This window comes from Colias croceus, chromosome 6 (genome assembly GCF_905220415.1).
Source record: "Colias croceus chromosome 6, ilColCroc2.1".
NCBI classification, from domain to species: domain Eukaryota; kingdom Metazoa; phylum Arthropoda; class Insecta; order Lepidoptera; family Pieridae; genus Colias; species Colias croceus.
The window spans coordinates 11,571,088-11,598,818 of NC_059542.1; the positions used below are offsets into that span (position 1 = coordinate 11,571,088).

Sequence of the window (27,731 nt, forward strand, 5' to 3'; positions counted from 1 at the left end):
AAAAATTGCAAATCAGCGCCCGACTAGTGGGCCGCTCAGATCTATTGTAAAAAACTTCAAAATTGTTCCATTCCTTGATAGAATTTTTTTATGAAAAATAATTCAAATTTGTCACTGGCCAGGAATGTTGTAAGGAGGCTTTATGTAAAATATCTTGCAAAGAGGTTTCATTGTAAACAAAGTGAAATAATTCAAAACAACATAATGTTATGTAGCTTTAGAAGTTTAAGTATGATGTGAAAAATATTAAAAATCTAAAAAATAATTCCCTGTTTATAAACAAAGTATATTAGTTCTACTTTTTGACACTGAAGTTCAAAAATAGATTGTTTGTTTGCTTGAACGCGATAATCTCAGGAGCCACGGGTCCGATTTTTAAAATTGTTTCACTTGCTAGATAGTCCATTTATCAAGGAAGGCTATAAAGATAATATATATCATCACGCTAAGACCAAGGTACAGGAGCAACGCGGAGCACAGCTAGAAATAGATATAAGATTATACAACTAAAATTATTAGAGAGTTTTTTTACGCTACACAAAAAACTTCTTCATTTTTTAGGTATATATAAAAAAAATCTATAAAATATTTTTTTTATTGCCATAGACCTAAAACTTTATAGACATGCATTCAAAAGCGTTGTATAGTATAGGGTGGCAAGTACGTCACTATGGGGAGGGTGCACCCCTAAGTCCGAACTATTAGAGAACAATGGCCACCCCATCGGGTACCCCAGAATTTTGACATGCTGGTACTGTACATGTAAGTTAATTTGCATTTTTCGCAGTGGGGTAGATTTTAGGAAATCATTTTTCTCTTATAATTTTCAATGTAAATATGTAGGAAAATTATGATGAGACGAATATATTTAGATTTTAATAAGCTGTAAGAAAAAACATGTTTTAGAACTAAGACTTATCTTAGTTCTAAAACATGTTTTTTCATAGGGCTTCTAAATGATTTTTTTAAAATTAATCACTATAATTATAGGTACGTTTAGTAATAACGCTTAGTCTAAGTTTTATTTTAGCAAAAACTGCGAGCCAATTTTTTTATTTAATTTCATCTGATAAACAGATGAAATTTTAAATGAAAGCGATTGATACCCCGGGCTGCAGCTAGTTCGTTAATAATGTAAATAAAAAAAAAATCTTTATTAAATAATATTTACAAGTTACAACAGATTTATTTTCATTTGTTCATTTGTATTGACTTACAAAAGCTTTCTAAATTTCTCTGCTTACAATCTGAAATAAAGGATTTACAAGGAAAGTAAAGTTAATAAAAAACATTGTCCACAATCCCACAAATTTGAATCCGTGTAAACATTAATTAACATGGTCATGCTCAACCATTATTGTCATACAAACATGCATTGGATCCAAGCCCTTTAAGTATTTTGAATATTTAATTGGACAACAGAACGGTGACAATTGATTCGTTATAGTTATTATAATATACAACTGTTGTATCAGTGATTAGTGGTCGAATTTGTATGGTTTTTGTTGCAAGACTATGTTTTGTTTGATTATTTTGAGCGTTAAATAAGAATAATTGTATGTAGAGCTTTTTGTGTATGCTCTAGGTTTAGTGCATACATTTTATACACCATATTGCAATTGCTTTTAGTAAATACTAGCTTCAATCCGCGGTTTCACCCGCGTGGCTCCGCTCCTGTTGGTCTTAGCGTGATGATATAATTATAGCCTATAAGCCTTACTCAATAAATGGGCTATCTAACACCGAAATAATTTTTTAAATCGGACCGGCAGTTCCTGAGATTAGCGCGTTCAAACAAACAAAATCTTCAGCTTTATAATATTAGTATATAGATAAGATTACCAATACTATAAACTTCATTTAGGATACGAAAAGATGATATTATTATAATCGCACATGTATTTTTGTCATTTATTAAGGTTTCTCATGAGGAATATGTAAATAGGTAATTGCTAATTTTTCTAGCAAGCATATTTATAAAGGTAATTTTCTAAATTATAAATAACCGGAAAAGGTAAATAAATTGTATTAAATTCTATATATTATAAACACATTATAAAATATGTTTTAAACTGTATTATGTACTAAGTATGTACTTATTATAAAAATTTTATTTTATACTTTTAACAAAGCCCGTCACAGCACACCGTCAGATCAGCGTATAGTTTGACAAATAACTGTCATTCGTCAGAGGGTAGATCTCAGATAGATCTTATCAGCACAATTACCACTAATGCTCGGAGATAGCATCGGCTTTTATAAAGCTGTTTATCATCTCGCATTATTATTATTTCTGTTTTTTGTCTAGGAAGGAAAATAGATGGATTTACAAGGTTGAGAAGGTGGAAACTTATTACAACTTCACAGACTAATCTAAGTATTATGGTTTAAAGCGATTGATAGGAAATTGGTTCCATCTTATGATGAAAATATATACCGTGACCTAAGCTTACATTTACAAGTTTTATATTCTTGGCATATTATAGTAGTTATAAATTAAAACAGGCAACAGCTCTGTTTAATTAATTTTTCTTATACAGGGTGCTGGTCGGTTTAATTTTTCTTATACTCATAACTAGTTTGTTTATTATATTTCTGTTTTCAAATTATTCCAGACTTTTCAATAAAGAATAATAGTAAAACTTATATAAAGAAATTCGAATCACACGAACCAGTGACAATCCGTCCACAATGAGCTGAGGTGTGGACCAAACAAAAAATCCCATTTAGTCCACGGAGGCGGAATAATAACCGCTTTTTACCGGTTTAATCCGGATCAGATAACCGGGCCCCTAATGCGATGCCCGTTTGATATTCATGATGCTTCCAACGGGGATTTTGGGAATATACCAATATCATGTTACTTAAAGGAAATTTTTGGATTTATTATTTCGTGTTTCGGATGATGTATTAAGACAGATTAAAAAATAAGTACAATAAGTAATTGATAGGGTTTTAATACAATTGAATAATTTATTAAATATTCATAATCATCAATTTCAAATACACGACAGAAAAAAAACCCTTGCCTTTCGTTAACATTAAATATACATATATACAAACTGATTTAAGGATGTGTTTGAGTATGTAAACATATATAAATTTATATTTTATTATATAAATGTAAGCTACTTAAGTATATTAAAATACCTACGTTAAAAATGTAAAATTCGAAATATTTGTTGCAAGATATACATACTATTACGTATCCCGAATAGACTTACCTCTTCTTCCTTGACATTCAATTTTAATAACTTTTAGTTTTCCAAGTATTTTTAATTTATTTATTACTCTAAACATATTACTTTACCTATCTTCACCACAACGAACTATATTTCGATATGATGCGGGATATATTGTTGGCAGTGACACTATAAATTAAAGTACCTACAGTAATTAAATCTTTGAGGGTGCAGGGGACCTCTTGTCCCTTAGGTATTATCAGCTGCATTTTCCTACCTACGTGGAGATAGAGATTGTTTGATATCTCGCTTTTGATACCTACAAACAGAAATTAAAATCATGAGTCGTCTGTTTTAAGTGCGTTGTAAGTTACTTAATTAAAAATAAGCAAGTCAATTCACAATATTTAAAAAAAATGATTTTTAGGTTTTTCTAATTTACGTAAATGGCCTAAGTTTCGGATACAGATAAGATGTTTAAGTTTTATTGATGATAAGTTATGCATTCACAGCTTTAATTTTCAAACCTTCGCTTTGGATCTTTCACTAAACTCTCTTTAAAGTATTTTCCTTCTTGATTTTTTCTGAACCTCCTGGAATTTTGCAGTCTTCTTATACTTCTATAAAAATACGTAAAATTGATTACAGAATATTTAATAAACACGTAATACCATATAAAATTTGACCGATTGTCCCGGTGTCAGACCGTTTACCCTTATCGCGACCCCATCTGTGCAGTTATTGAGAACAATGAATCTATTCATTGGATTTTTTTATCAAAAAATGCATTTTCAACCGAAAAACATGCTTTGCTTAATTGCAGCGGGTGTTGCTTGTAAGTGGGGAATTCTGTGGATTACAGTTTTTTGGTAATAATCGATGATGGAGTAGCTTTTAATAATTTTAGTAGGTGTTATTTATTAGTCTTAAGAATCAATTGTAGGTAATTACACATAAGTACATACACAAATGATCGATTTAAAGTTTTTTTTTTCTACAACACCCTCCTAAGGTGGTATTTTTAACCGACTTCAAAAAAAAGGAGGAGGTTATCAATTCGACTGTATTTTTTTTGTATATTTGTTACGCGATTACTCCGGCAATTATAAACCGATTTGAATAATTATTTTTTTATTTGGTAGGTCATACGTCAGAGGTGGTCCCATTGTCACCAGGTCAGGATCTGATGATGGGATCCTGGGGAAATCGAGGGAATCCCTCAAATTTTGTAGGCATATACACTGTTTATCAGAAATTATCTTAATATATATGTAGATTTTTGCATCTAATGGTCACCATCTGATGTTGCTGAGCTGATGATGAATGGTAGGGGTATGGGATCTCTGTAACAAAATTGTGTAATTCCATCAAATTTGAATGTGATTCTACTTTTTAGTTTTTTGTACATAATATAGGTATAGTCTTGAAGTCGGTTTTTGTTTTTTTTTTTCAAAAAATTTACTTCATATTATCGTAAATAGCAAACCAATTAACGTATAATGAAGCGTAAAATCAGCGTGGTATTGGGTGGTATTGGTGAATTCGTTCTGCGTGGGAGTTGCTATGCTGTTCATGTGAATTTAATGCTTGTTAAAACCCGATTTATATAATTAGTTGACAAATATAATAATGTGCATGAAATAGGATTTTTGTGAATGTTCCTTCAATATAATTGGTTTAATTAAACCATCAGCTTGATTTCAGTGATGTCAAAGTGTTTAGAAGCCTTCGGCAAAAACAGAAAAACAGGCTAATAAATGAAATTTTCATTACTTTTTCCATAAGAACTGTATTAACTTTTACATAAATCCCAATGTTATCAATTTGGATCTGTATAAGTATGTTTATTTTATAAAACATTACGATATTGCTTAGTTACATAATATTTAAATACCATATTAAAATATTAGTACAAGTGGTTTATAACAAGTGACCAATAAAAACACGATCATTTGGTGTCGACACGCGTATGGCACACGACTGGACGCGTGGCTCGTTGCAAATACAAACCATATCGGTTTAAAACTTTAATAATAACATATTAATTAACACAATATGCCATTTATAACTTCTAAATTGTTAATAAAAAATTTACTTTATACCTTTGGTTACTAATGCGTTATTTACAGGTCATGTAAAGGGTAAAGTTAGACAATGCTTATTTTTCTGTATAATGTCGAAGATAATAATTAGATAATTAGAAGTTATCAAAGAATAATGCCAAAAATTTTATGAATTATTCATTCATGATAAAATCGATACCTTCCTTAGGTATTAAATTATATGTCTTACAAAAAAGAGCAGGCAAAATGTTATCTTTACAGGGTAGGTCCACAATAATAATGAACTGTGTTATACAAAAGGATTGTAAAATCACTGAAGCATTATATTGCGTGTGAATATTTATTTAATACTTTTTACACAACACTTAAATGTATTTAATATCTCTATTAGTGGTTCTAATATGACACGCGTAAATTCAAGTGGGATAATAACTAAATATCACAGTGATATCCACTTGCTTTAAGGACCTATTATCATCCTGATGACACCAGTTTGTGTCGTGGGAAATTTTTAGATGTATAATATACATTTAAATATATTTTAGTTTATGTATTTTTATCTTTTGTAGGTTACGTATTATTAGTACTTATGTGAAATAGTTTTCTGTAGCGCTTTCCTCTCCAATTATTATTGAGAATTAATGTAATTCGCTTGTTTTTTATCACTGAAATATTATAAAGAAGTTTTCATTTATTACATTTCAATTGAATATTTTTTTAATTTTACATTTTAACTTTACATATTAAATTGTTTAGACATAAATTGACTCTCCCAGATAGGTAGGTATTGTCTATATTGGAGACATTTTTTTTTATTACAGTGGATAAATATAAAAATGTCTCAATTACACCTAGATAATTTTATCTACTAACAAACTACTAGGTATTAAATGTTGCTATTATGTATATTTAATAGTTGATATCTCTTAAACTTTGTTATTAATTCATCCTTCCTAAAAAGTTCCTAAACATAGGTACACTGTAGGACTTTTCCTGTTTATTTGAATTGTAAGTCAGTATCTATCTACTTACTCAATTATCTAATAACATGATCGAAATCTTAACACGTGTCTCCAATTAGGGTACAACAATAATATTTAGGGAAGCTTTAAGGATAGGTGTTGGTAACCACCAACACGCGACCGACACGCGGCAGACGCGTGACATACGCGTGAAAGACATTTGAGACATAATGCCTTTTCCTTTCAAACTAGATATAAGCTTCTTGTTTCAAACTAAGCTATTTATTAATTTAATTAAACCTCTTTTAGATGCCCTTTTTATCATCTAATACAAACAGATATAACTTACCACCGCGGCCGGTATGGAAAGCTGCAGTTTCTACAGTGAAGAACCAATGAGATTGCTTTGTAGTTGGTCTCATATTCTATTCATGCCTATTCTATGAGACAAATCAAATTTATTATATTAGGGTCATCACAAACGATTTGGTGTCTACGTCCGGAATTAGAATTTTTCTTAACGCAGTTTTTAAAATATACAAAGTGGAAGCATGATCATAACAATTTAAATTATATTGATCAATTATTTTATAGTAGGTACTTAGAGCATAATTCCAGAAAAAAATACTACTAAATTAACTTTTCCTAATAACAAGTCCTAATACAAAACAGTCTGCAGTACTTACTTAAAATTCTTTAATATTATTTTTTACAAACCATAGGTACTTGTATCAACGTACAGATGCGCTCTCAACTTCAATGAGGTCACTTATTATCTTAACAAACAAACATACAAAGATACAGTTGGTTTTCAATCAATCTCAAGTGGGGACCAAATGTTTAGCCAGTGACTAGGGTATAATTTTACCCTTATTGCGTTTAGGGTATTGTTATGAAGGAATATTATAATATTTTGTTACAGTACGTAGTAATGTTTCTAGCATTTTATGGTCATATTCAGGATGGATATAGAGAAGGTAAAAATTTCATTGTTAAAATTAAAGTTGGAACTTTTTATTCTTGTACACTTTTAAATTTTTCATATTCCTTTTTAAAACCAACGTTTATTGGTAACTAGCGCTTCGCCCCGGCTTCGCCCGTGGTACATATTTACGTTTTCTCTCCATAAGAACCATCCTCGTACTTCAAGGAATAGAATTATCGAAATCGGTCCACCCGTCCAAACGCGAAGCGGGTTTCATTTTTATATAAATAGATATTGATTTCATATGTAAGTAAGAAATTCAATGGACAATCTATAAAAAGTCAGCACGAGCGCCAAAAATCTGAACATGATCTGAACTGAAACAGCTGAACCTACAACCACAAAAAATACAAAAAAAAACTTCTCAAATTTATAGTTTAGGTCCTACAATGCCAAAATATATACCTATATATCAAACTTACAGCACCCTCCTTTTTCGAGGGAATAAGTACCTGCAAATATAAATGCGGTCGACGCCGCGGGCTGGACTTAGTGAAGTAATAATAATAAATACCTAGTGTTTGCACATGCAATACAATGAATGTATGAATAGAAATGTTCTATTCAGTGGTGAATTATTTATTGTAGAGAGTAATTTTATATTTGTATTAACGATCTATTGTTTCAATAAATTCAAATTTACAATGCGATTTATTTGATTTTCATTATTTACTAGGTGTGTCCCGCGGTTTCACCCGCATGGCTCCACTCCTGTTGGTATTAGCGTGATGATATATTATAGCCTATAGCCTTCCTCGATAAATGGGCTATCTAACACTGAAATAATTTTTCAAATCAGACCCAGTAGTTCCCGAGATTAGCACGTTCAAACAAACACACAAACAAACGAACTCTTCAGCTTTATAATAATATTAGTATAGATTGATCAGAAAAGTATCAAAAAGTATAAGTACCTATGTATTTTTTTAAAGTGTTCAAAGGTAAATATAATAGATTTTGTGCACGTAAAATTCTAATTTTTATTCCAACTTTTATTTTATCCTTCTATTTTTGACGAATTTACGTAAAACATCATGTAGTTTTGGTGTGAGAATCTAATTTCACATCAGGGATAAGTTCAACAAGACGCCTTTTAAAATCAAATAAAAGTACCCTACAACTCAATCCATTTAAAAAACTAATAAAAACAAGTTAATATTTGCTTAGTTCGTTAAGTAAATACCACTGCCCGGGGCTGAATTTAAAACTACGAGGGATGAACCAATTAGCCTCAAGCCACTAACGGACAGGAGTTATCAAATATTGGCTCTGTTTAGTTTTTTAAGCCTGGATTTTGTTTGAAAGGGTCATTAGCAAACAATGTAGACGATGAATAATAAGGACATTAAAAGAATTTTTTAATAATGTCCTTTTAAACGAATTTTCGGCCTTGTTCCAACGCCATGACTACAAAATATTGTAATTATTATTTTGAGCGTAATATCTGTAGATAGAACAAATTATAATTAGGTACCTATTATTAAAAAGTTAATTTTAGATTTTTCATTTTCATTTATAGAGTTATGTTACCTAATAGTTTTTTCCTTCAGAACTTCAAGAAAATATTGTAGAAGTGGCTCAAAAATTAATAACGTTTACTTCATTTAAAATGTTCAAATCTGTTATTATCTGGTTATATATTCAGAGGATATTTACCTATGTAATTATTTTTTAGCGATGATGATTTATGGCAACATTTTTACCCTACCTCCTTAATTTGATGAAAATAATTCACAGCTAGGATAAAGACAACATTTTTACTTACCTGTCTCCTTAATTTAATGAAAATAATTCATAGCAGGATAAATACCATGTTAATGACCAGCAAGAGTTTATAAGCATTGACATCTGCTACAAAGATTCGATTTAAAAATATATTTCCACCATCCAATCTAGGAACCACGTTGATCAAAATTCGACATAATCACGGGGAAAGCAAGGGGACTAAATGGTTTCGCCAAAATGTGTAGGATTAGTGGTGAAATTTATCAAGAAGTATTTGTGGGGAGTATTTAAGTATGACATTAAATATTCTGCCAATAACCGTGGGGATAGTGGCAGCCGTATCGAATCGAACATTGGCTTCCAATACCATGTTTACTTATTGGGAACTAATCTTTAAAGCTGATGGATGAATATAAATTTCTGTTTTGTTATCTCTTTTATTGGTAGAGGAAACATTCATTTGTATTGACTACTTTCCCATAAATTGGATACACTAGTTTTCTTCAATATAACGAAACTGTGTAGTTAGATACAAAATATTGGCTGCGATTCAATAGAGGCCATTTTAATTGTTATCAGTTGAATTCAAATAAAAGTTTATCTAGTATAGTATTTATTTAGTACTAGCGATCCGCCCCGGCTTCGCCCGTGGTACATATTTCGCAATAAAAAGTAGCCTATGTCCTTTCTCGGGTATCAAAATATCTCCATACCAAATTTCATGCAAATTGGTTCAGTAATTTGGCGTGATTGAGTAACAGACAGACAGACAGACAGAGTTACTTTCGCATTTATAATATTAGTATGGATATTTAGTTACCAATTTTCATCGAAAATATTAAAAGCAAACAATAGAATCAAAAATAAATCGAAATAAGAGATTTCAATATTTTTAAATATGACCGTTTCTAATTTCCGTTTCATTTGAAATTGATTCGGAAATGAATTTCCTGCGTGTGTTATAATACCCACATCGAATGAAAAGATTTGTTTAATTACATATTGTGCGTGAAGGACAGGTGGGATTTCTATAAATAATATGTATTTTATTTTATTCCCTTTTCAAAGGACTTCAAAATGGAGGTTCAAAATTCGAGGTTATAGTTTTATTTTGCATATTTAGGTATGTCATGGCTTCTTAATTTATAAAAATATTTTGAAGTTAAGATTTTATAACTACTAGCGGTCCGCCCCGGCTTTGCCCGTAGTCGTATTTACATTTTCTCACCATAACCATCTTCGTACTTCAAGGAATACTATAAAAAAAAGATTTAACGAAATAGGTTCAGCCGTTCTCGAGTTATGCGCTTACCAACATATTTTGCGATTCATATTTTTTTATAGAAGATATGAAAGTTTAGGCGTAGGTTTTTCAATTATTTGTAAGTATGTATATAAATTGTAGCATGCAGAATCTTATGTGTACAATTATTTTGATTGAAATTTTAAATGTTAAATGTGTATATGAAGTTGTACTGTTATTGTTAAAGATCTGTCATTTTTTCATCAAACTCAGTGACTGCAAGTCATTGTTAACATCATACGAAATAATAATACAAACGCACAAAGAGAAACGTGTCCAAAATCAGAAGCAAATACAGTTCCAACAAAATAGGCCATAACGAATTTCCAAACCAAACATTAGAGTAACGTGAGTCAACGGGTGCCCCTATTTTAACCAACCGTTTAATTGTACCTTCACCCCTATTACCAAGCCTTAAGAGCTATTTTCGCACAATTTTTGCATGGGTTGAGTACAATGCGTTTGCGCAGGGGTGCATTCACAACTTTTCGCTCTTTAACGACCATTGTTCGTATTTGATTTATATTCATGGCTCTTGTATTATGGAGCAAATCAAGTGTAAGTTCGCTTTTGATTTCATTAATGTCAGTTTGAATCTATCGTTAACTGCTACTGCTGGACCATAAGTTATAGGTGACGGATAGTCCAATTAATGGACAATCCGTATTGTCCAATTTTATAGGTTTACTGGTCCTAAAGGAATAATTATTAAAAATCTCTCATACCTAGGTATATCTTTTAGCACGTATGCAGATACGTGATACTTATTTACTGAAATTATCTAAGTATTGTTACAGTTAAAATATGTATTAATCAGGATAGATAGTAAATAATAATGCCAAAATATTTATAAAAATAGAATGTATATTTCCCTTTAAAATGACTAGATACTTTGATCTCTTTAAATCTAATTACAGTCTTTATTGTCGTTCATAAGAATAAACTGTACAATCTTTGGATAAAATTAATTTACAAAATATACGTTTCTACTCTATGACTAGGCAAATTAAACAATATATCATACATATCAAAATAATTCTTAAATTTTAGCGTTCACAACTCTTTGATTTTTATAAAAATCCCTATAATATCTTTGGTCGTCGTACAAATTCGTTTGAGGAAAATTCGTTTCGTTACAATAGTTGTATCTTTGATTGTAGCCGTAAGTTTGATTGTAATTACTATAATTATTTGTAAAGGCTTCGTTGTTTACGTACTTCCCATTTTTAGCAGCGCTTTCAAATGCATTTTTGAAGAGCTCATAATTTTTTTCGTTAAAGTATTCCTTGGAATCTGTTTGAGCACCGTCATAGTTGTTATTATAACAATTATAAAATGTTTGTGGTCGCTGATTAAAATAGTTCTGTTGTGTAAGGTCATCTCCATAGCTCGATGGATTTGTGAAGAAGCCACTTCCTGTAGTGGATGTTATACAATTACCACCTTTATTGTTAACTGACACGGTTACATTTCCAACGTTTATCAAAACCCCTTCAGAGGTTTGTAGAAAATTTGATCCATTTGGAAAAGGTTTACTGAAACCTTGAAATTCTCTGTAGCTTCCATCTCCTTTGTCTTCAGTCTTATTAGGTAACATGAATATTTCTCGAAAAGCGTCTTTGTTGATTTTATCTCCAGGTGAAGAGTAGGTTTGTAGCATGTCACAGCTTGAATTGTATCCTTCAGGTGCTTGCCCAGAGTTTATATTATCTAAAGCGTCTAGCGTTTGACTCAATGCGAAAATATAGTTGTGAGCAAAACGTAATGTCTCTATCTTCGTTAATTTTGTATCTTCTGGGAAGGTTGGTAAGACACAACGTAGTCTATCTAATGCTTCGTTTAACATGTGCATCCTATTTCTCTCTCTGTCGTTCGCTTTGATTCTTCTATTCCTTTTTATCCGCATAATTTGTGTAGGACTTTTGGATCTGGATACTCTGTTCTTTCCATTTGCGTATTTCCTTTTTGGTTTGTTAGGATCTTTGGGCTTTTTGTCTTTAACCTTTATAGGAGTTGATGTGTTATTGATTGGTTGGAAATTTTCAAATGCTTTTATATCTTCTACTTCAGCAGGTTGATGAAATGGGTATTCAAATTCTTCTGGAAATAGCCTTCGTCGTACACTGTTGTCTTTTGTTGGTGTGAGTGATATTCCAAGGTCCATCGAATCATTTTTCTTTGGTGTGTTATTTGAAGAAGCAAAGGAGTCAGCGTAGGACCTATCGAAGCCGGAGTCGTTGCTGCAGATGCTGTCGTTGAAGTCACAGAATTCATCGAAATTTGTGCCGAACATCGTTGCTGAGGTCTGTAACAAAAGAAACAATATTTAGAATTTAGGAATTATCAAAAATGTATATTATGTGTTTTTTACAGGACTATTTACTTCACAGAACATCATTGTTGGATTACTTGGGATTTTTATCGTTATCGTTGAAATAATTTCGTTAATATGAATAATTATTTATAATGAATATCTTATAACATTATATTCTAGTCTGGCTTCTAGTGTTTTAGTTTAATATGCATGTATGTGTGCCTCACTTTTGACCCTTGATTCCAATCTACATCGCGTGACAAACTGACAAATACGTTATGGAAAGTCAGTTGAACTTTATCGCTTCCGATTTCCGGTGCGTGATTTCCGGCAAGGGTGCTTTACAAGTTAATTGTTCACTTTATACAACCGCTAAAGGTAATTAAATTTTTAACTTCTATATGAATTTTTACAAAAATCAAAATCATAGATTATTTTGATTCTAATTTTGATTGCGAGCAGTTTCCGATACACATACCTATGATAGATAAACATGTAGGATGCATTTAAAGAAAATCATATAAATAAAGTTTGTTGTTTTTAACCGACTTCAAAAAAAAGGAGGAGGTTATCAATTCGGCCGGTATATTTTTTTTATGTATGTACACCGATTACTCCGAGGTTTCTGAACCGATTTACGTGATTCTTTTTTTGTTCGATGCGGGATGGTGTCGAATTGGTCCCATAAAAATTTTATTCGAATAGGCCCAGTAGTTTTTATTTTATGAGCATTTTTGTCTGTAGGTATTTGTAAATTTTGCAAGTGCAAGTTTGAAGTCGGTTGTTTTTAACGCAGTTATCACTTGTAATTTAAAAATATGATTACCAAAGCAACTTCAGAATTAAAGGGATCAATTATTATTATAGATCTATTATAGTCTATAATTTCAGTAAAGTTTTGTTTCTACCACGTGTGAATTTTCATCGTATGTCGCCATATCATGGCTATACCTAAATAATTATATACTATAAGAGTATAGTAACTATAGGCTATAGAGATAGCCTATAGTTACCTAAATAATAATTAGAATTCCGAGGCCTATTGACTGTAACAGCCACCCTCTGACCACCTGTTCACCGGCACGCGACCAGCACGCGATCACTTCATACGAACATTATTAGGGGAAACAATACAAATATTGTTATTTTATTCGATTTAGGAAAAAATGCGTGAAGGCGGTGGTAGAAAGTATGGTGAAGTTGTGAATTTAATCAGAAATTTGTAGTGATTGTATCGTAACTATTATTTTATTCGATTTAGGAAAATAGTATGCGTGAAGCCGGTAGTAAAAAGAATGATAAAGTTGTGAATTTTACGAGAAATTCGTAAGTTGTTATAATTTTGACAAAGTGGATACAGGAGTTAAATCGAGAGTTTGTAATAAAGAACTTTTAATGGGTAGCTATTTCCTATTTCATGTTTGCAAATAATTTTATCAAAATTCATACTAGGTAGTTAGTATTAACTTTAGCGTATTTGAAAAAAGGCTTAAAGTTTTACATATCGTATTAATAGCAGACCCATAGTATGTAGAGTCTTTTAAAAACATAGGTATTGCTTTTACTATTTTTTTTAATTAAGTATCATTATGGAATTAATGTTTTTTCATAAGGCAGTAACTACATTCGAAGGCGACGATATCTTTTTATTTTTTAACTAGCTTACCGCCCGCGGCTTCGCCCGCTTTGACTTAAACCTAATAAATTATATACTAAAACCTTTCTCTTGAATCACTCTATCTATTAAAAAAAACCGCATCAAAATCCGTTGCGTAGTTTGAAAGATTTAAGCATACAAAGGGACATAGATGGACAGAGAAAGTGACTTTGTTTTATACTATGTGATGAAGATAATTAATAAATAATCCAACGTAGAAAAGCTCTACCGGTCTAGACGACGCTACGGCGTAGCGGTGAAGCTACAATTTAAATTCCGTTTATCGATGATTGTTAGTTGTGTTGCTCAAAGTTTATAATTATAATTATCAATAATATTTATCGGATCAGCATATACTATGGAATATATGGTACCTAACTATGGAATCCTAAATTTTCAAACCCCAAATAAACCTTACGCTTTACGCTTAGAAATAACTTCTATATCCAATAAGTATATACGTATATGTATACCGATTTTTAGGTTTGGCGCAAACGGGCCACCGACCACAGCCACTGGTGGCCAGAGACAGCCACTTGACACATTTTTAAGCTATTGCATAGCTTCTATCGCGGGCCTTGACCGCGGGGACCTAATCCAGAAATTCCGTAACGAAAAAAACCTCACGCTCCCCACTCCGACGGGCACGGAGGTGTGGCTTGAAGGCAAATTTGTTTTTTTATTTGACAAAATATATCAAATAAAAAAACAAATCATTAAAAGTCAATCTACATTAGATATGTTTTATTTTAGTTTGATCTCAGGTTTTGTAGACCGTAGTTCGTTCACTATTTATTCAACACGAATGGTATGTATAACTTTTAAAAAGTATCACAAGTGGCTTTTTCAAAAACACATTATAATTTTATAATCAAATTATTAGGTATTTAACGAAATTACTTAAAGGTCTCTTAAATTTGTTATGTCGCAGTCGCTTATTTATACAGGGTGTCCAACTATAAGTATACTAAGCGCGAAGGGACTTGTAGTTTTGCATACATTGATCACGTAAAAAATACTCAGACAACAAAATTACACCAAAATTTCTCCTTAAAATTCATGTTTTCTTTTCTAGCTTCGCGCAGCCGGCATATAACGCTTCGCTAATGTGAGCATTTTAAACGATAGCTAACATAATCTTAAACGATAGCTCACGTGCGGGTGGCAAAGTTGGGCGGGTTGCTTGTTAGGGGTGTACACAAAAAGTTTTAAGAATTCATCTATTTGAAAAAAAAATGCATCTGGAATTTTATAAGTATTTTTTACGTACTCAGCGTATGCAAAACCATAACCTCCATTGAGCTTGGAATACCGACGGTGGGACACTGTATATTGGCAGAAGAAAACTATCCAACTTACGTATAAAAAATCTTCACAACCTAAAATCACAACACTAAATGCACATTAATTACAACCACATATTTGCACTATGTCTAGCAACCTGACTCTCGCGCGGTGTCACGAGCACTGCGGGGCTGTGTGCTCGAACCCTTATTTTATCATTTTGTAGCCCAATCGCACTGTAGTGGGTGGAGACACGCCCCTTTAGGGATTGAGTCCTTTGAAGATATTGTTTTAAACTTTATGGAAAAGAGAAGTAGTATTGGAATCTACGCAACGAATGTGATACCTACAGTCTACACACCAAAAGTTTGAATAGATGTGTATCATGGTAAGATGTAGGTTGGTGTTTTAGTCCTTTACTACTGCTTTTTTGCTAAAATCCGATTATACTCAGGTAACGATTATAATATCTGTAATAACATTAACTAATTCACGAAGTAACTACAGCAGCAAAGTAAATAATAAAAAGCTGAAGAGTTTGTTTGAACGCGCTAATCTCAGGAACTAGGTAGGTTTTGATGTACCTTTGTATACCTAATTGTAAATATTACTTGGTGTGGTATATTAAATTGATAAATAAAATAAAATAGGTACTGGTCTGATTTGAAAAATTATTTCGGTGCTAGATAGCCCATTTTTAATATAATACCAACAGGTGCGGAGCCATGCGGGTGAAACCACGGGGTGCAGTTAGTATTAAATAACTTAAGATATTGGGATTGGAAGTAAAAGCTATTAACTGCCTAAATTGCTCTATTAGGTTTAAATAAAATACTCATAACTAAAACATCTCTACATCTACGTAGCTATCTTGAGTCTGCTAATGTCTAACAACCAATAATCAGAAATGTGGCACTTGGTGGTAGTTAATCTATTGATACGTACTAATTTAGCTTTATATTTAGCGGCATTATCTACATGAGCACGGTGTACCTAAACTGAATGTGCAATACGTAACATTGTAATTTGTAAGAGGCATCAAGAATTACTATTTGGACTTTTATTAAGTCAAGTCACAATTAAAAATGATTACTAAATAATACACAAAAATGTACGATGTTCGATAATCCTAAATCTTCAGTTCAGTTTTACTATGAATAACTAGAACAGACTAACAGATGTAACTAATTCAATAACAGCACCTTGCAACGCCCGAATTTGTGTAATGGGTTAATAGTGCGTGAAAGTGTCGTTTTTTATCGACAATCCTTTGTCGATATCGACGGGCCATAAATTATATAAATATTTGATCAGACACGCCGTTTGGAGGTAATGGCTCCAAGGGAAGGGTTGTAAAAAGATTTTATGGAATGTATACTGACTTGTGGAATAAGAATAAACTTTGTGTTATAAAAAAAATGAGGATCTGTACTTTTGAACAATAATAATTAGGATTTTAATTCGTATTAGTTGTGAGGTGATTTAATAACTGAGTATGATAAGATTGAATGTACAAAAAAGTTTAAATTAACTAAAAGAAAAATATAACGATAATAAATTTTGGCTGGGCATAGTTATGAATAATCACCACATAAAGAACAGCTTGCTTCCCAGTTTAACCCGTCACATTCGAGTTTCCACTTGATTGATTAACAAACACATTGTACCGTTTTATACCAATGCTACCGATACGGATGAATGGCGATTTCTTGCAAAATATTGACAAAGTGCGTCACGCCAATAAATGCAAGCGTAGGGTGTAAGCGCAGGGACGTTTAAAAATGCCGTGCCGATTGGTAATTGGTCACGTCAGTTTATATGACGGAGAAGGTAAAAGTCTCTAATAACAGAAAAGATATAGACTGAATACTTAAATAGGAGAAGAGACATAGAATGGTTACATGTAAGATAAAGGGAATTCTATCCAAAGTATAATTTTCTAATTATAATTTTAGTGTTTCGGATATAATATGCTCAGAGAAATAGATGAATAAAGATATTATGTTTTATGTTAGTGTTTACTGATAATAAAACACTGTTATAACAAAAAATATGTTAGATCCATTTTCTATTTTCTAAAGCGTGACTTTCAACTCTTTTTTATAAAATTTCTCTTTTGTGTTGCAGTTAAGATTTAGTGACGCTTTTGTATATTGCAACGACGTTAAAAATTTGAAGTCGGTTAAAATGTAATTTTAATTTGCTTACATTAAAAGAAAATAATCTCATTAATCTTATTTAATAATGCATTTTATATTAAAGAACAGCCTAAACTAACAAAACAGGTGTTTCATTTCGGTAATGACGCAGTCGACCCTCGCACAAATCTCAAAATTATAACTGTGCCGTTTAAAATAATAAATAAAATGCGAACAGGGTGGGGCAGTTTAGTTACTTTGCAGTCACCACGCTTGAGAGGCCATGAATGCATTATAATGCTTCTATACGTGTTGAAGGGTTGGATGTGCTAGTGATGTGCTAGAATAACTAGATGAATATATATCGATAATACACGCTATCCAACCGTTGCAAGAGAACTCTCTAATTGTTTTGCAAGTTCAATCGCTACTTTCAGGTTGCAAATAAATCATTGATATTGATAATAGCTTTCTTTTGCATGTAGAGTTAGGTGGTATAAAAATAGAAAATAATTAAAGAAAATAAATCATATTTACCAGGGAATTATAATTTCCAATCATTACTAACAATTGCGAAACAATGTTTTGAGAATTTGGTATTTTATACACGAAATGCTTTTCGACACCTACCTACAAGAAGATAAACTAAAATTTTAAAATATCGATACTATCACATCACGAGTAACCCTTTACTGCGCGCCCCTAGCATGGCGCAAACAACTCGCCACCGAGCATAATTTTGCGGACTTAGGAGCTAGAAGACCGGTTCATTATTTGCTTGTTTCGTTTTAATGAATTAATTCAATTTGTGTTTGATTAACATAAAAAGATATACGTTGTAAGAAACATGTTAAAATTCTAAGTAAAATTGGCGATTAGTTTTTGTCTTGTCTTGTTTACTTTTAAAGTCATTTATTTAAAAATGCTTAATTTGATTGCAGTTTTTTTTTAGAAATTAATGCTGAAGAATATTAATCTTATATGGATTGATAAAGTAATGAAATATAAATAAACTATTGTATCAATAGGTACTGAATTATTTATTATAGATCGGTTTCTAAGTAAACTGACATCAAATATCAAACAATAAAACTAGATCACGAATTATCGCATTTAAAATCATAATAATATATTCAAACAAATACGTGTAATGTAAAAAAATATTTACCTATACTTGTAACTAACATGACGCTAATCCTTTAAATATTAAAACATTTATACCAACTCGCATTTAATCCCGAGGTCAAAAAAAAGTTCAATACATCATCCTTTATGGTTCGTAGTTTTAAAATGTTAAGTTTTGTTGTTAAGGGCTTGGGCAAAGGGGTATAAATAATGACGATGCAAGGCTATAGAAAACTAAACGGTGAAAGGGGTTAAAAGCAATGCTGGAATCGATTAGGACGAAAAATACCCTTATATTGTTAGGACTTAGTGTTCCGTTGATATTATTCTTAGGGAGACGGATTAAGGACGGACGGTGTTAAGTAGGTACATAAAAACTAAAATGTAAGTAATTGAAGAACGACGCTCGCAGAATCTGTTCAAAAATGTGTTTTAAAAAGTCCTGGAATTAGCGTAGCTACGTTCAAATTAGACAAACACTATTATAAATGTCTAGAATAAAAATGTGAAAATTTATTGAGAAGTGATTATAATATTATTCTTATTTTCTTTCTTGTAACAGATTAAACTTTATGAACTTATTTCCTCAAAAAAAAGTTTGTTACGTTTGTTTATCCACGATTAGTTTAACAGTCAGCCTGTGGAAGGGTTAAGTTTTTCGTATATTTTTAGGAAGGTACTATAGGTTACTGATTTATTGACTATCGAAATAGAGGTCTCATGACTCATCATGAAGATATTAAAATAGTTTTAATTACTGAGCAGAGTTTTTTTATTTCATTCCTTGTGATCTGACTTTTTAATGATGGTTTAAGTTCAGAAACAATGTTTCCTCATAAAGTCAATTCACATCACATTATTATTTTCCATATTATCAACAAAAGTGCAGCCGTTTTATTAACTCAAAATGCACCTGACGTTATCTATGACATGTCAATAACATATTGTCATTCATTGCACACTGCCACTGCACTGCAATCTCTACAGTAGTGGACTATTTATCGAAGCAATTACATTTTACGCCTTCGTGAGAAAAATATCAATAGAAACACATGTATGTGATAGTGCGTTATTAATTTTTGCAATATCTATTAGATTATCAGTCGTTTTGATTTTTTATTAATCGTTTGAGGTCATATTTATTCCGATATTGAATTGCTTTGTAAATAATGGCTCAAATAATAATTAATTGATAGGGATTTGTATTTTTGTGTTTAATACTGCCGGTAGTGGGTATATGCTTCGAAACACTGTGATTTGCTATATCATATTGTGATGAGATACAATCTAAAATGAAAGCTATTCGTGAACGTGAGCATGTTTCTACATTAAATTCTTTAACGTATCCAAAATATAATTCAATCAAAATTGTGTTCTTAAAAATCCTATAACAACATGGGAAATAATTACTATAAGTTCACCTTGTTACTCACATTGCTGTTTGCTACAATTTATAAGCTCTCGCTTCTATAGTGTTAAAAAGAACACACATGTTTTGTGAAATTTTCCCAAGGAAGGCTTAAAATAATTATTGATTTTTTATTTAAATAATACTAACAGACAAATCTTCATACCTACTCTCTGAAAGTAGGTACAACATGCAGTACCTACATTTACTTCTAGAGAGCGTAGTTGTGCGTATTTAGCAGAATGCGTGCGTCCGCGCGAAAATCCCTGCGCGCGAAACAAAATAAATTCACGAAACTATTAAAAACCACACGTGCAAAACCATATGCAAACAAAATGGAACAAACAATTACAAAATAAAAATAATATTCGCATTTATTTGCACAAATGTTCAATTTCGCGCAGATATCGCGTTGTGGTCGCTAAAAAAACAATTTCTAGTCACAATAAAATTGATAATCGAACTAATCCATATTTACATAGAATGTTTGAAGTGGGTGGATAGATAAGGAAACAGGTAGAACAAATCCTGGATTTTCATTGGTTCAAAATTTTTGTTTATACGAGGTACGGTCAGCCGCGTTGATCCTTCGAATTAACTATTATTTTATTATATTTAATATAATTTTTAATTCAATATTTAAATAAAAAGATATTAAAAGCTAAACCGTAAAAAATTGTAAACTTATTTACCTAATTAATGTCTTATTTTTTTTTCTGCGGCGCGCGGCGCGACTATAAGCTCGTAAGCTTTGGATGTGCTTTTACGTAGAAAATTTCGATGCAATCGATGTTATAGTATAAATAGCAAAATTCTATTTCTTAAAATAAGTTTAAATTATTTATTATTTAGAGCCAAGAACGTTTATATGATTTCCTCTGAAGATTTAAAGGTTTTCTTCCTAATAAGAAATAAGCATGGCCAAGCTCGTACCTATTACAGCATGCTAGTTTATAAGACTGCGTTTGTTTAAGTAGGTACACTTTTTGCAAATCAAATGTATGTAGTTCTTAGGTCAATTAATGTAGGTACCTACGTTGTTCGCGTCTATAATAATTAATTAAAAAAGAAGACTTTCCTGGCAATCGATTCTAAGTTTTTTGTTAAACTAGCAAAAAGTTTTCTAAATGAATGAAAATTGTTTTTTACATTATATTATGTTTAATCCACGAAATTGAATTTCATTTGCCATTCATAATGCTGGAATTAATTTTCCATAATATCCCTTAAAACATATTAACGCAGTAAGCTAGCATTGGCAAATCCAAATTTTTGTAGGTAATGTAAACTTGATACGGGACATGGCTGGAACCGACTTCAAAATTCAAATAGATGAGTGGGTAGCGCCTAGGTATAATATTTATAAATTATATATATTCTATATTATTTTCGCTTTTTGTTAAGGTTTTGAAAAGTCGGTTCAATTATTCTTTGAAATTTTATGCTTTTAAGTTTGTATTGCAAAATATTGTAATTTAATATAATATTAAATTGCATGTCCATAAGGACAAGTAATCTCTAAAAACGAAAACATAAGTACCTAGCTAAGTTTAGAAAATTTTATCTCAATTCGAAACCGTGGGAGTGGATAAAATTTACCACATATAATATATAATACCTAATGTTCTACTAACGTATGCTGTTAATTTTACCACATAGATAATACAAAGTATGGATTTCCTCCTATTTCCTTGATATTCCATTATCAGATTTTGAATTGATGATTTCGATTTTAGAGCACCTAACTACCTATAAATAGCTCAAATTAATTATATAAAGAAGTTTTACTATTTCACTAAGAAATATACATAAAAACGAACCTCCGCCTTGACTGTGTTTTTGGAGGTTGGTTAAAAACCGCACAATATTTTATTCGTTATTAGATGTAGCTCTCTTCTCTCACTAAGGTATACATATAATAGATATATATTAGATATTTGTAATTTATTACATAGGTTAAGCCTCAATTTGAGATAAATATCTAGAGCAATAAAGCATAAATAAACAATTTATAAATAAACAATTTAAAAATACAAATAAATAATAATTCCTATAATGTTTATCAACATGAACGCAGACCTAAATGACGTTACCCTTTTGACATTTGAAATTCAAACTAGAATTTTCACAAATTCTTGTCATTTGTCAAACTTCAAAGTCAAGTCATAAAAGCTTCTTGATGTTATCCAAAACTTTTATTTTGCATAACTTTTTAAAAAAATATTTTTACTCTTATTATCACACAATAATGTGTAGTTATTAAATTTATATTTAAAATTACATTTAATATTAAATGCATGGACCTGAAAATTAAAAGTATAATAATTACACAATACTTCATAAAAACATATTAAGTATTTCTAAGTTTATGTTCCAAGTTATTTTGAAACAAGTTTTCGACCGAATATTTTTTACAACAGATATTATGAAAAAACATTATCAGTAAAAACAATTTAATAGAGTTCTGTGTCTTATATAATCAATGTAATGGTTTTGAGTGTATTCAAACATTTACCGTCAATCAGAACTAAATTGAAGAATTTCTTATCAACCATGGTGAGTTGGCCTTTATTTTATATTTTTATAAAGTTGTGTTAGTTACACCACTTTCAGCTCATAAAGGGCTGAACATAATTTAGCCCATTAAGCCCCCAGCGGCCCGATCGGTCCACAACACAATAGATTTTCTATTGTGTCTGTGATTCCGGGGGCTGAGTTATTAATAATGTTAATTCTGATGTACATTGACGACCTTAATTAAAGTACCCAAGCAGCCTGGGGTAAGGAGCAAGTTAAATAAACACTACAATTAAATATTTTCACAATTTTGATGTATAATTTTTCAGACAAATCCTATAGTGCAAATAAAAGATGGTCAATTGAGAGGAAACATACTTAAATTATTTGATAATTCTGAATACTACAGCTTTAAAGGTATACCATATGGACAGGCACCAGTGGGAAAACTCAGGTTCAAGGTAAGTTGATAATTTACTTCTTGTACCTAGAACATACATCAATATGTTAAATAATTAATGTTTTTTTTTGTACAAATCTCTTAACAAAATAATACCACAACAATAGCAACTTTGCCTGTGTGCATATTAATATTAATTTATGTACCAAATATGTATATTCTAATTTTATTGTTGAAATTTATTTTCAACTTCTTTAAACCAATCTATGAAATTTAGTAATGAAACTACATGTAAGTTTTATCTGGCTTTATTATAAATAAATGTTTAATGTGTTTCAGGCTCCTCTACCCATACAACCTTGGAAAGGTATCCGCGATGCAACAGAACATGGTTCTGTGTGTCCACAATTTGATGTTTACACCAGACAATTGAACTTAGGGAGCGAGGACTGCTTATTCCTTAATGTATACACAAAATCAATAAATCCTAACGCTAATAAACCAGTAATGGTCTTCATACATGGTGGTGCTTATATGTTTGGTTCCGGTGATGACACTCTACTTGGTCCTGAATTCCTAGTGCAACATGATATTGTATTAGTCACAATTAACTATAGATTGGAGGTATTTGGATTCCTCTGTCTCGACATACCTGAAGTACCAGGGAACGCAGGAATGAAGGACCAAGTACTAGCTATGCAATGGGTTAAGAATAATATACAACAATTTGGTGGTGATCCTAATAATATAACGATTTTTGGTGAGAGTGCAGGAGCTACATCTGTAACGTACCACTTACTATCGCCGATGTCAAAAGGACTATTCAATAAAGTAATAGCTCAAAGTGGAACTTGCACTGTAGATTGGGCGCAAACGATAGACGCTCAAGATCGAGCTTTTAGGCTATGCAAAGTACTTGGTAAAGAAACTAAAGATCCTATAGAAGCTTTGGAGTTTTTACAAAGTGTGCCGTCTAAGGATTTAATACGAAAAACATTTAAAACTATGACAAAAGAAGAGGAACACAGAGGATTACCAATGCATTTTGTGCCTGTTGTAGAAAAATTTGATAACGCCTTTCTTTGTGAAAAACCACAAGATTTATTAGTTGCTGGCAAAGTTCATAATGTACCGCTCATGATTGGATACAATAATAAGGAAGGAATGATATCTCTTCCTATAGAGATCGCAAAATTAGAATATAGGAATAAAATTCCATCATCCTATATACCGAGGAGCATTTGTAACAACATTACTGCTGATAAACTTAATGAATATGGTAAAAGAGTCAAAGAGTTTTATTGTAACGGTGGTGATTTTAAATCTGAAGAAGTCGATACAGTATGTTCCGTGCTGTCCGATGTATATTTTGTCAGTGCGATACATATTTTTACATATAATTATGCAAAAATCTCCCAATCTGTGTACATGTATCGATTTAATTTTGATACCGAGTTGAATTTACTTAAATCCATAATGGGTTTAAATATGACAGGAGCATCACATGCTGACGAATTGTTTTATATCTTCTCTTGTAGTTTCAATAGAGACATGTATCAGGAGAATAAAGAACTAAAGGAAATTGTGGATCAAGTTACTAGGATGTGGACGGATTTTGCTAAAAGCGGGTGAGTTTGATTGTTTTATTTATATTATGAATGAATGCTTCCTAGATACTATTCGTAAAATATCTCTATTTAAACCAATACATTAACATTCTTTGGCTGGTGTAGTTTAAGTATTAAGTTATTAAAATAAATGTAGTGTGCATAATCAATAATGCATATATGCCAGATCTGCCAATCATATATTAATGTTTAGAACTTCAATTTAAAGTGACCGTCAACATTAATTTTTCAAAAGTTATTTATTTATTATTATTCATTATTTTTAAAAATATCAGCTTACCATTGTAATCTCCATTTATTGTTTCACTCATAATTATTATCAAGCTTTACAATCAATGTAATCAAATAACAAGTTTTTGAATTTCATATTTTTCAGGAATCCAACATTGAACAGTCCTCAAATTAAATGGAATCCATACACCACAAATGGGAAGGAATTCTTAAATATTGACGAGACCTATTCTACTGGAAAGTATGCGGATAAAGAAAATGTGGAATTTTGGAACAAATTGTATCAAGAAGCTGGTTTGATGCATATTAATAAAAGTAAATTGTAGTTACTAGTTAGTGATTAATTAGAATGGTCAGTAGATAGATATCATATAGGTATGGTAGATAGATGTATGTATATAAATTACTAGCTGTGATATATAGCCTTCCTCGATAAATGAGCTATCTAACACCGAAAGAATTTTTCAAATCGGACCAGTAGTTCCTGAGATTAGCGCATTCAAACGTTTAAACAAACAAACTCTTCAGCTTTATAATATGAGTATAGATTAATTAAGATGTATTTTATATTATTCTTATGAGGAATAGTTTTATATCTTTATATGTTTATAATTGTTAAATATATACATTATACATATTATGTTATTTAAATATAAAATCATTTTTTAATTATTCCTTAACATTATCTTTTACGGTTAAGTTTTTGTAGTGTTTCTTTATACTTTTAATACTAGAACAACATTAGATTTTCTGTTAGTGCAAACATAAAATATCCCCTTTTTCGTCAGAATTTGTAAGATTTAAATAAAAGTGATAAATTAAAACCGTACGTATTTATATGTACGTTATATAATCATAATAGGCCCGGCCCTTCTTGGTGTAAAAAAATAAGGATTCATTCTATTTATATCAAGATTGTGTTATTGATAATTATAAAAAAGTGAACGTATTTACTTATTATAATTCTTATTTTAATTATGTACACAGAAGTTTATCTTAAAACATATAGACGATAGACATAATATGTTGTTTGTTGTTTTTAGTCATTCGTAATTTTTCCCATTTTCTTATCATGGCAGTTATTTATTGCACCTTAAAATTTTCTCATAAATATTAAAATCCAAGGTTTATTATGTCGCGATAAGATCTCGAAAATCGTCATCATTTAGTTGAACAAGCTTCATCGATTGATCCCACAGTTTCTTAACGCTGTTCTCATTATATGCCTTACTATCAGCTTTAATTCGCTTGCAGTTTGCAAAATATTCGCCACTGACCGTACCAGCGTCATCTACTCCCAAGTAAATAGCTGTCTGAGCGCCTTCATACGCAGTTTTGGCAAAAATGCGAATTAAACTATACGCTATAAGGCCAAATAGTTCGTTTGCGCTTTTGTAAATCCTTGTGGCTGCGAATCCTGGGTCCGCACAGTTAATGATCACATTTTGACCAGCAAGGCGTCTTGCCAACTCACGCGCAAATAGTACTAGAGACAGCTTACTGTTAGCGTATATCCTTAGTTTTAACCCGTATCCAGTTCTATTATAATGTTCGACATCGGAACTTGCAAATCTATGAGCGAGCGACGACATATTAATGATCCTTGCGGGGGCATCTTTTGTACCTGTACGCCTCAATAATGGTAGGAGTAGAAGTGTCAATAGAAAGTGTCCATAGTAATTCACTTGGAGTATAAAGTTCATGCCATCTTTTGTCATAAAGTCTTCAGGGACTCCGACGCCCGCGTTGTTTACCAAAATGTCCAGTCGTGTTTCCGTGTTTAGGATATCTTCAGCAAATTCCCTTACAGATTTCAGGGAGGATAGATCCAAGTATTTGTATACGATGTTTTGATTTCCGGACTTCTCGACTATTTCTTTTCTAGAATTAATTCCTTCTTCCTCGAAAGGACAGGCTACAATAACTCTTGCTCCTCGTGCCGCGAAGTCCTCTGCTATAACCAAACCAAGGCCTGACGTGCCCCCAGTGACGATCACTGTTTTGCCATCCAGCCTCTTCTTAGATTTACACACCGCATTGTTAATTTTTTGGTAAATAATAAAGGATATCAACACTAGAAGTATAATTAATATCATAGCAAACATTTATACCTATAGATCAGTTTCACGAATGTCTTGGATTAGCCACGAGCAAGTGATGTAAATTTCTTCACTATTTTTTTAAATTAATTACCTGAGTTTAATAACTAGATAATACGAACGTGCAAGTGTTGGTGCAAGTACTGTTATTAAAAATCTTTTATCATCGACACTTATTTTAATATTACATTCGCTCATAAAATAATACCTTTTGATTACTATCCAGCCGATACTGTAAATACGATCGTATAATTTTCCGAACATTTGCAAATTAGACACAAATAAATTCATAATGTAGAATAATTCAAGTATAGTTAAATTTTTTAGTAAGATTCGTTTGTACACAATTGGCACGCCAATATTTACTGTAAGTATCTATTTGGGTTTTGTGATTGAAAATCTCTACATAATATTTAAATTCACTGTCCCATGTGTATGTTCCCTATGTTCTTCTATCTTTATCGTTTTGAGTTTTTAATACCTGACCGATATTAGAGCTTTCTAACAATTATTTTTCATTCAATTAACCAAAAAAATCATCAAAATCATGCAACTCTAAAAATATTTCTGCTTATACAAAAAATACAACCTCGTTTACTACGGAACCACTATATTATTTTGTCGTAAAAAGTTGTTTTTATTTACTTATTCTTAGGTGACAAAGTTCGTATGTTTCAATACGTTAATAGGTTGATAAAATGTGGGAAATT

General features: G+C 31.3%; 3 protein-coding genes across 3 annotated transcripts; 1 reads left to right on the forward strand and 2 right to left on the reverse strand.

The window, feature by feature from the left end:
* Nucleotides 1-11,064: 11,064 nt before the first annotated feature.
* Nucleotides 11,065-15,654, reverse strand: LOC123692602 (basic helix-loop-helix neural transcription factor TAP). The gene is made up of 2 exons (XM_045637365.1): nucleotides 15,551-15,654; nucleotides 11,065-12,525 (listed from the first exon to the last, which is right to left on the reverse strand). The coding sequence occupies exon 2, from the start codon at nucleotides 12,511-12,513 to the stop codon at nucleotides 11,260-11,262; it is 1,254 nt and encodes a 417-aa protein (XP_045493321.1). The 5' UTR covers nucleotides 12,514-12,525; nucleotides 15,551-15,654; the 3' UTR covers nucleotides 11,065-11,259.
* A 6,661-nt stretch (nucleotides 15,655-22,315) lies between these two features.
* LOC123692468 (esterase FE4-like) lies at nucleotides 22,316-25,922 on the forward strand. The gene is made up of 4 exons (XM_045637222.1): nucleotides 22,316-22,702; nucleotides 22,993-23,124; nucleotides 23,403-24,691; nucleotides 25,068-25,922. The coding sequence occupies exons 1-4, from the start codon at nucleotides 22,634-22,636 to the stop codon at nucleotides 25,246-25,248; spliced, it is 1,671 nt and encodes a 556-aa protein (XP_045493178.1). The 5' UTR covers nucleotides 22,316-22,633; the 3' UTR covers nucleotides 25,249-25,922.
* LOC123692469 (retinol dehydrogenase 11-like) lies at nucleotides 25,805-27,150 on the reverse strand. The gene has a single exon (XM_045637223.1). The coding sequence runs from the start codon at nucleotides 27,025-27,027 to the stop codon at nucleotides 26,053-26,055; it is 975 nt and encodes a 324-aa protein (XP_045493179.1). The 5' UTR covers nucleotides 27,028-27,150; the 3' UTR covers nucleotides 25,805-26,052.
* Between the last annotated feature and the right edge of the window lie 581 nt (nucleotides 27,151-27,731).

Excerpts from the sequence above, each read along its gene's own strand:
- LOC123692468 (XM_045637222.1), top strand. The coding sequence starts at position 22,634 with ATGGTTTTGAGTGTATTCAAACATTTACCGTCAATCAGAACTAAATTG. Across the intron at positions 23,125-23,402 it reads TGGGAAAACTCAGGTTCAAG|GCTCCTCTACCCATACAACC; the intron begins GTAAGTTGATAA and ends AATGTGTTTCAG. Across the intron at positions 24,692-25,067 it reads ACGGATTTTGCTAAAAGCGG|GAATCCAACATTGAACAGTC; the intron begins GTGAGTTTGATT and ends CATATTTTTCAG.
- LOC123692602 (XM_045637365.1), bottom strand. The coding sequence starts at position 12,513 with ATGTTCGGCACAAATTTCGATGAATTCTGTGACTTCAACGACAGCATC.
- LOC123692469 (XM_045637223.1), bottom strand. The coding sequence starts at position 27,027 with ATGTTTGCTATGATATTAATTATACTTCTAGTGTTGATATCCTTTATT.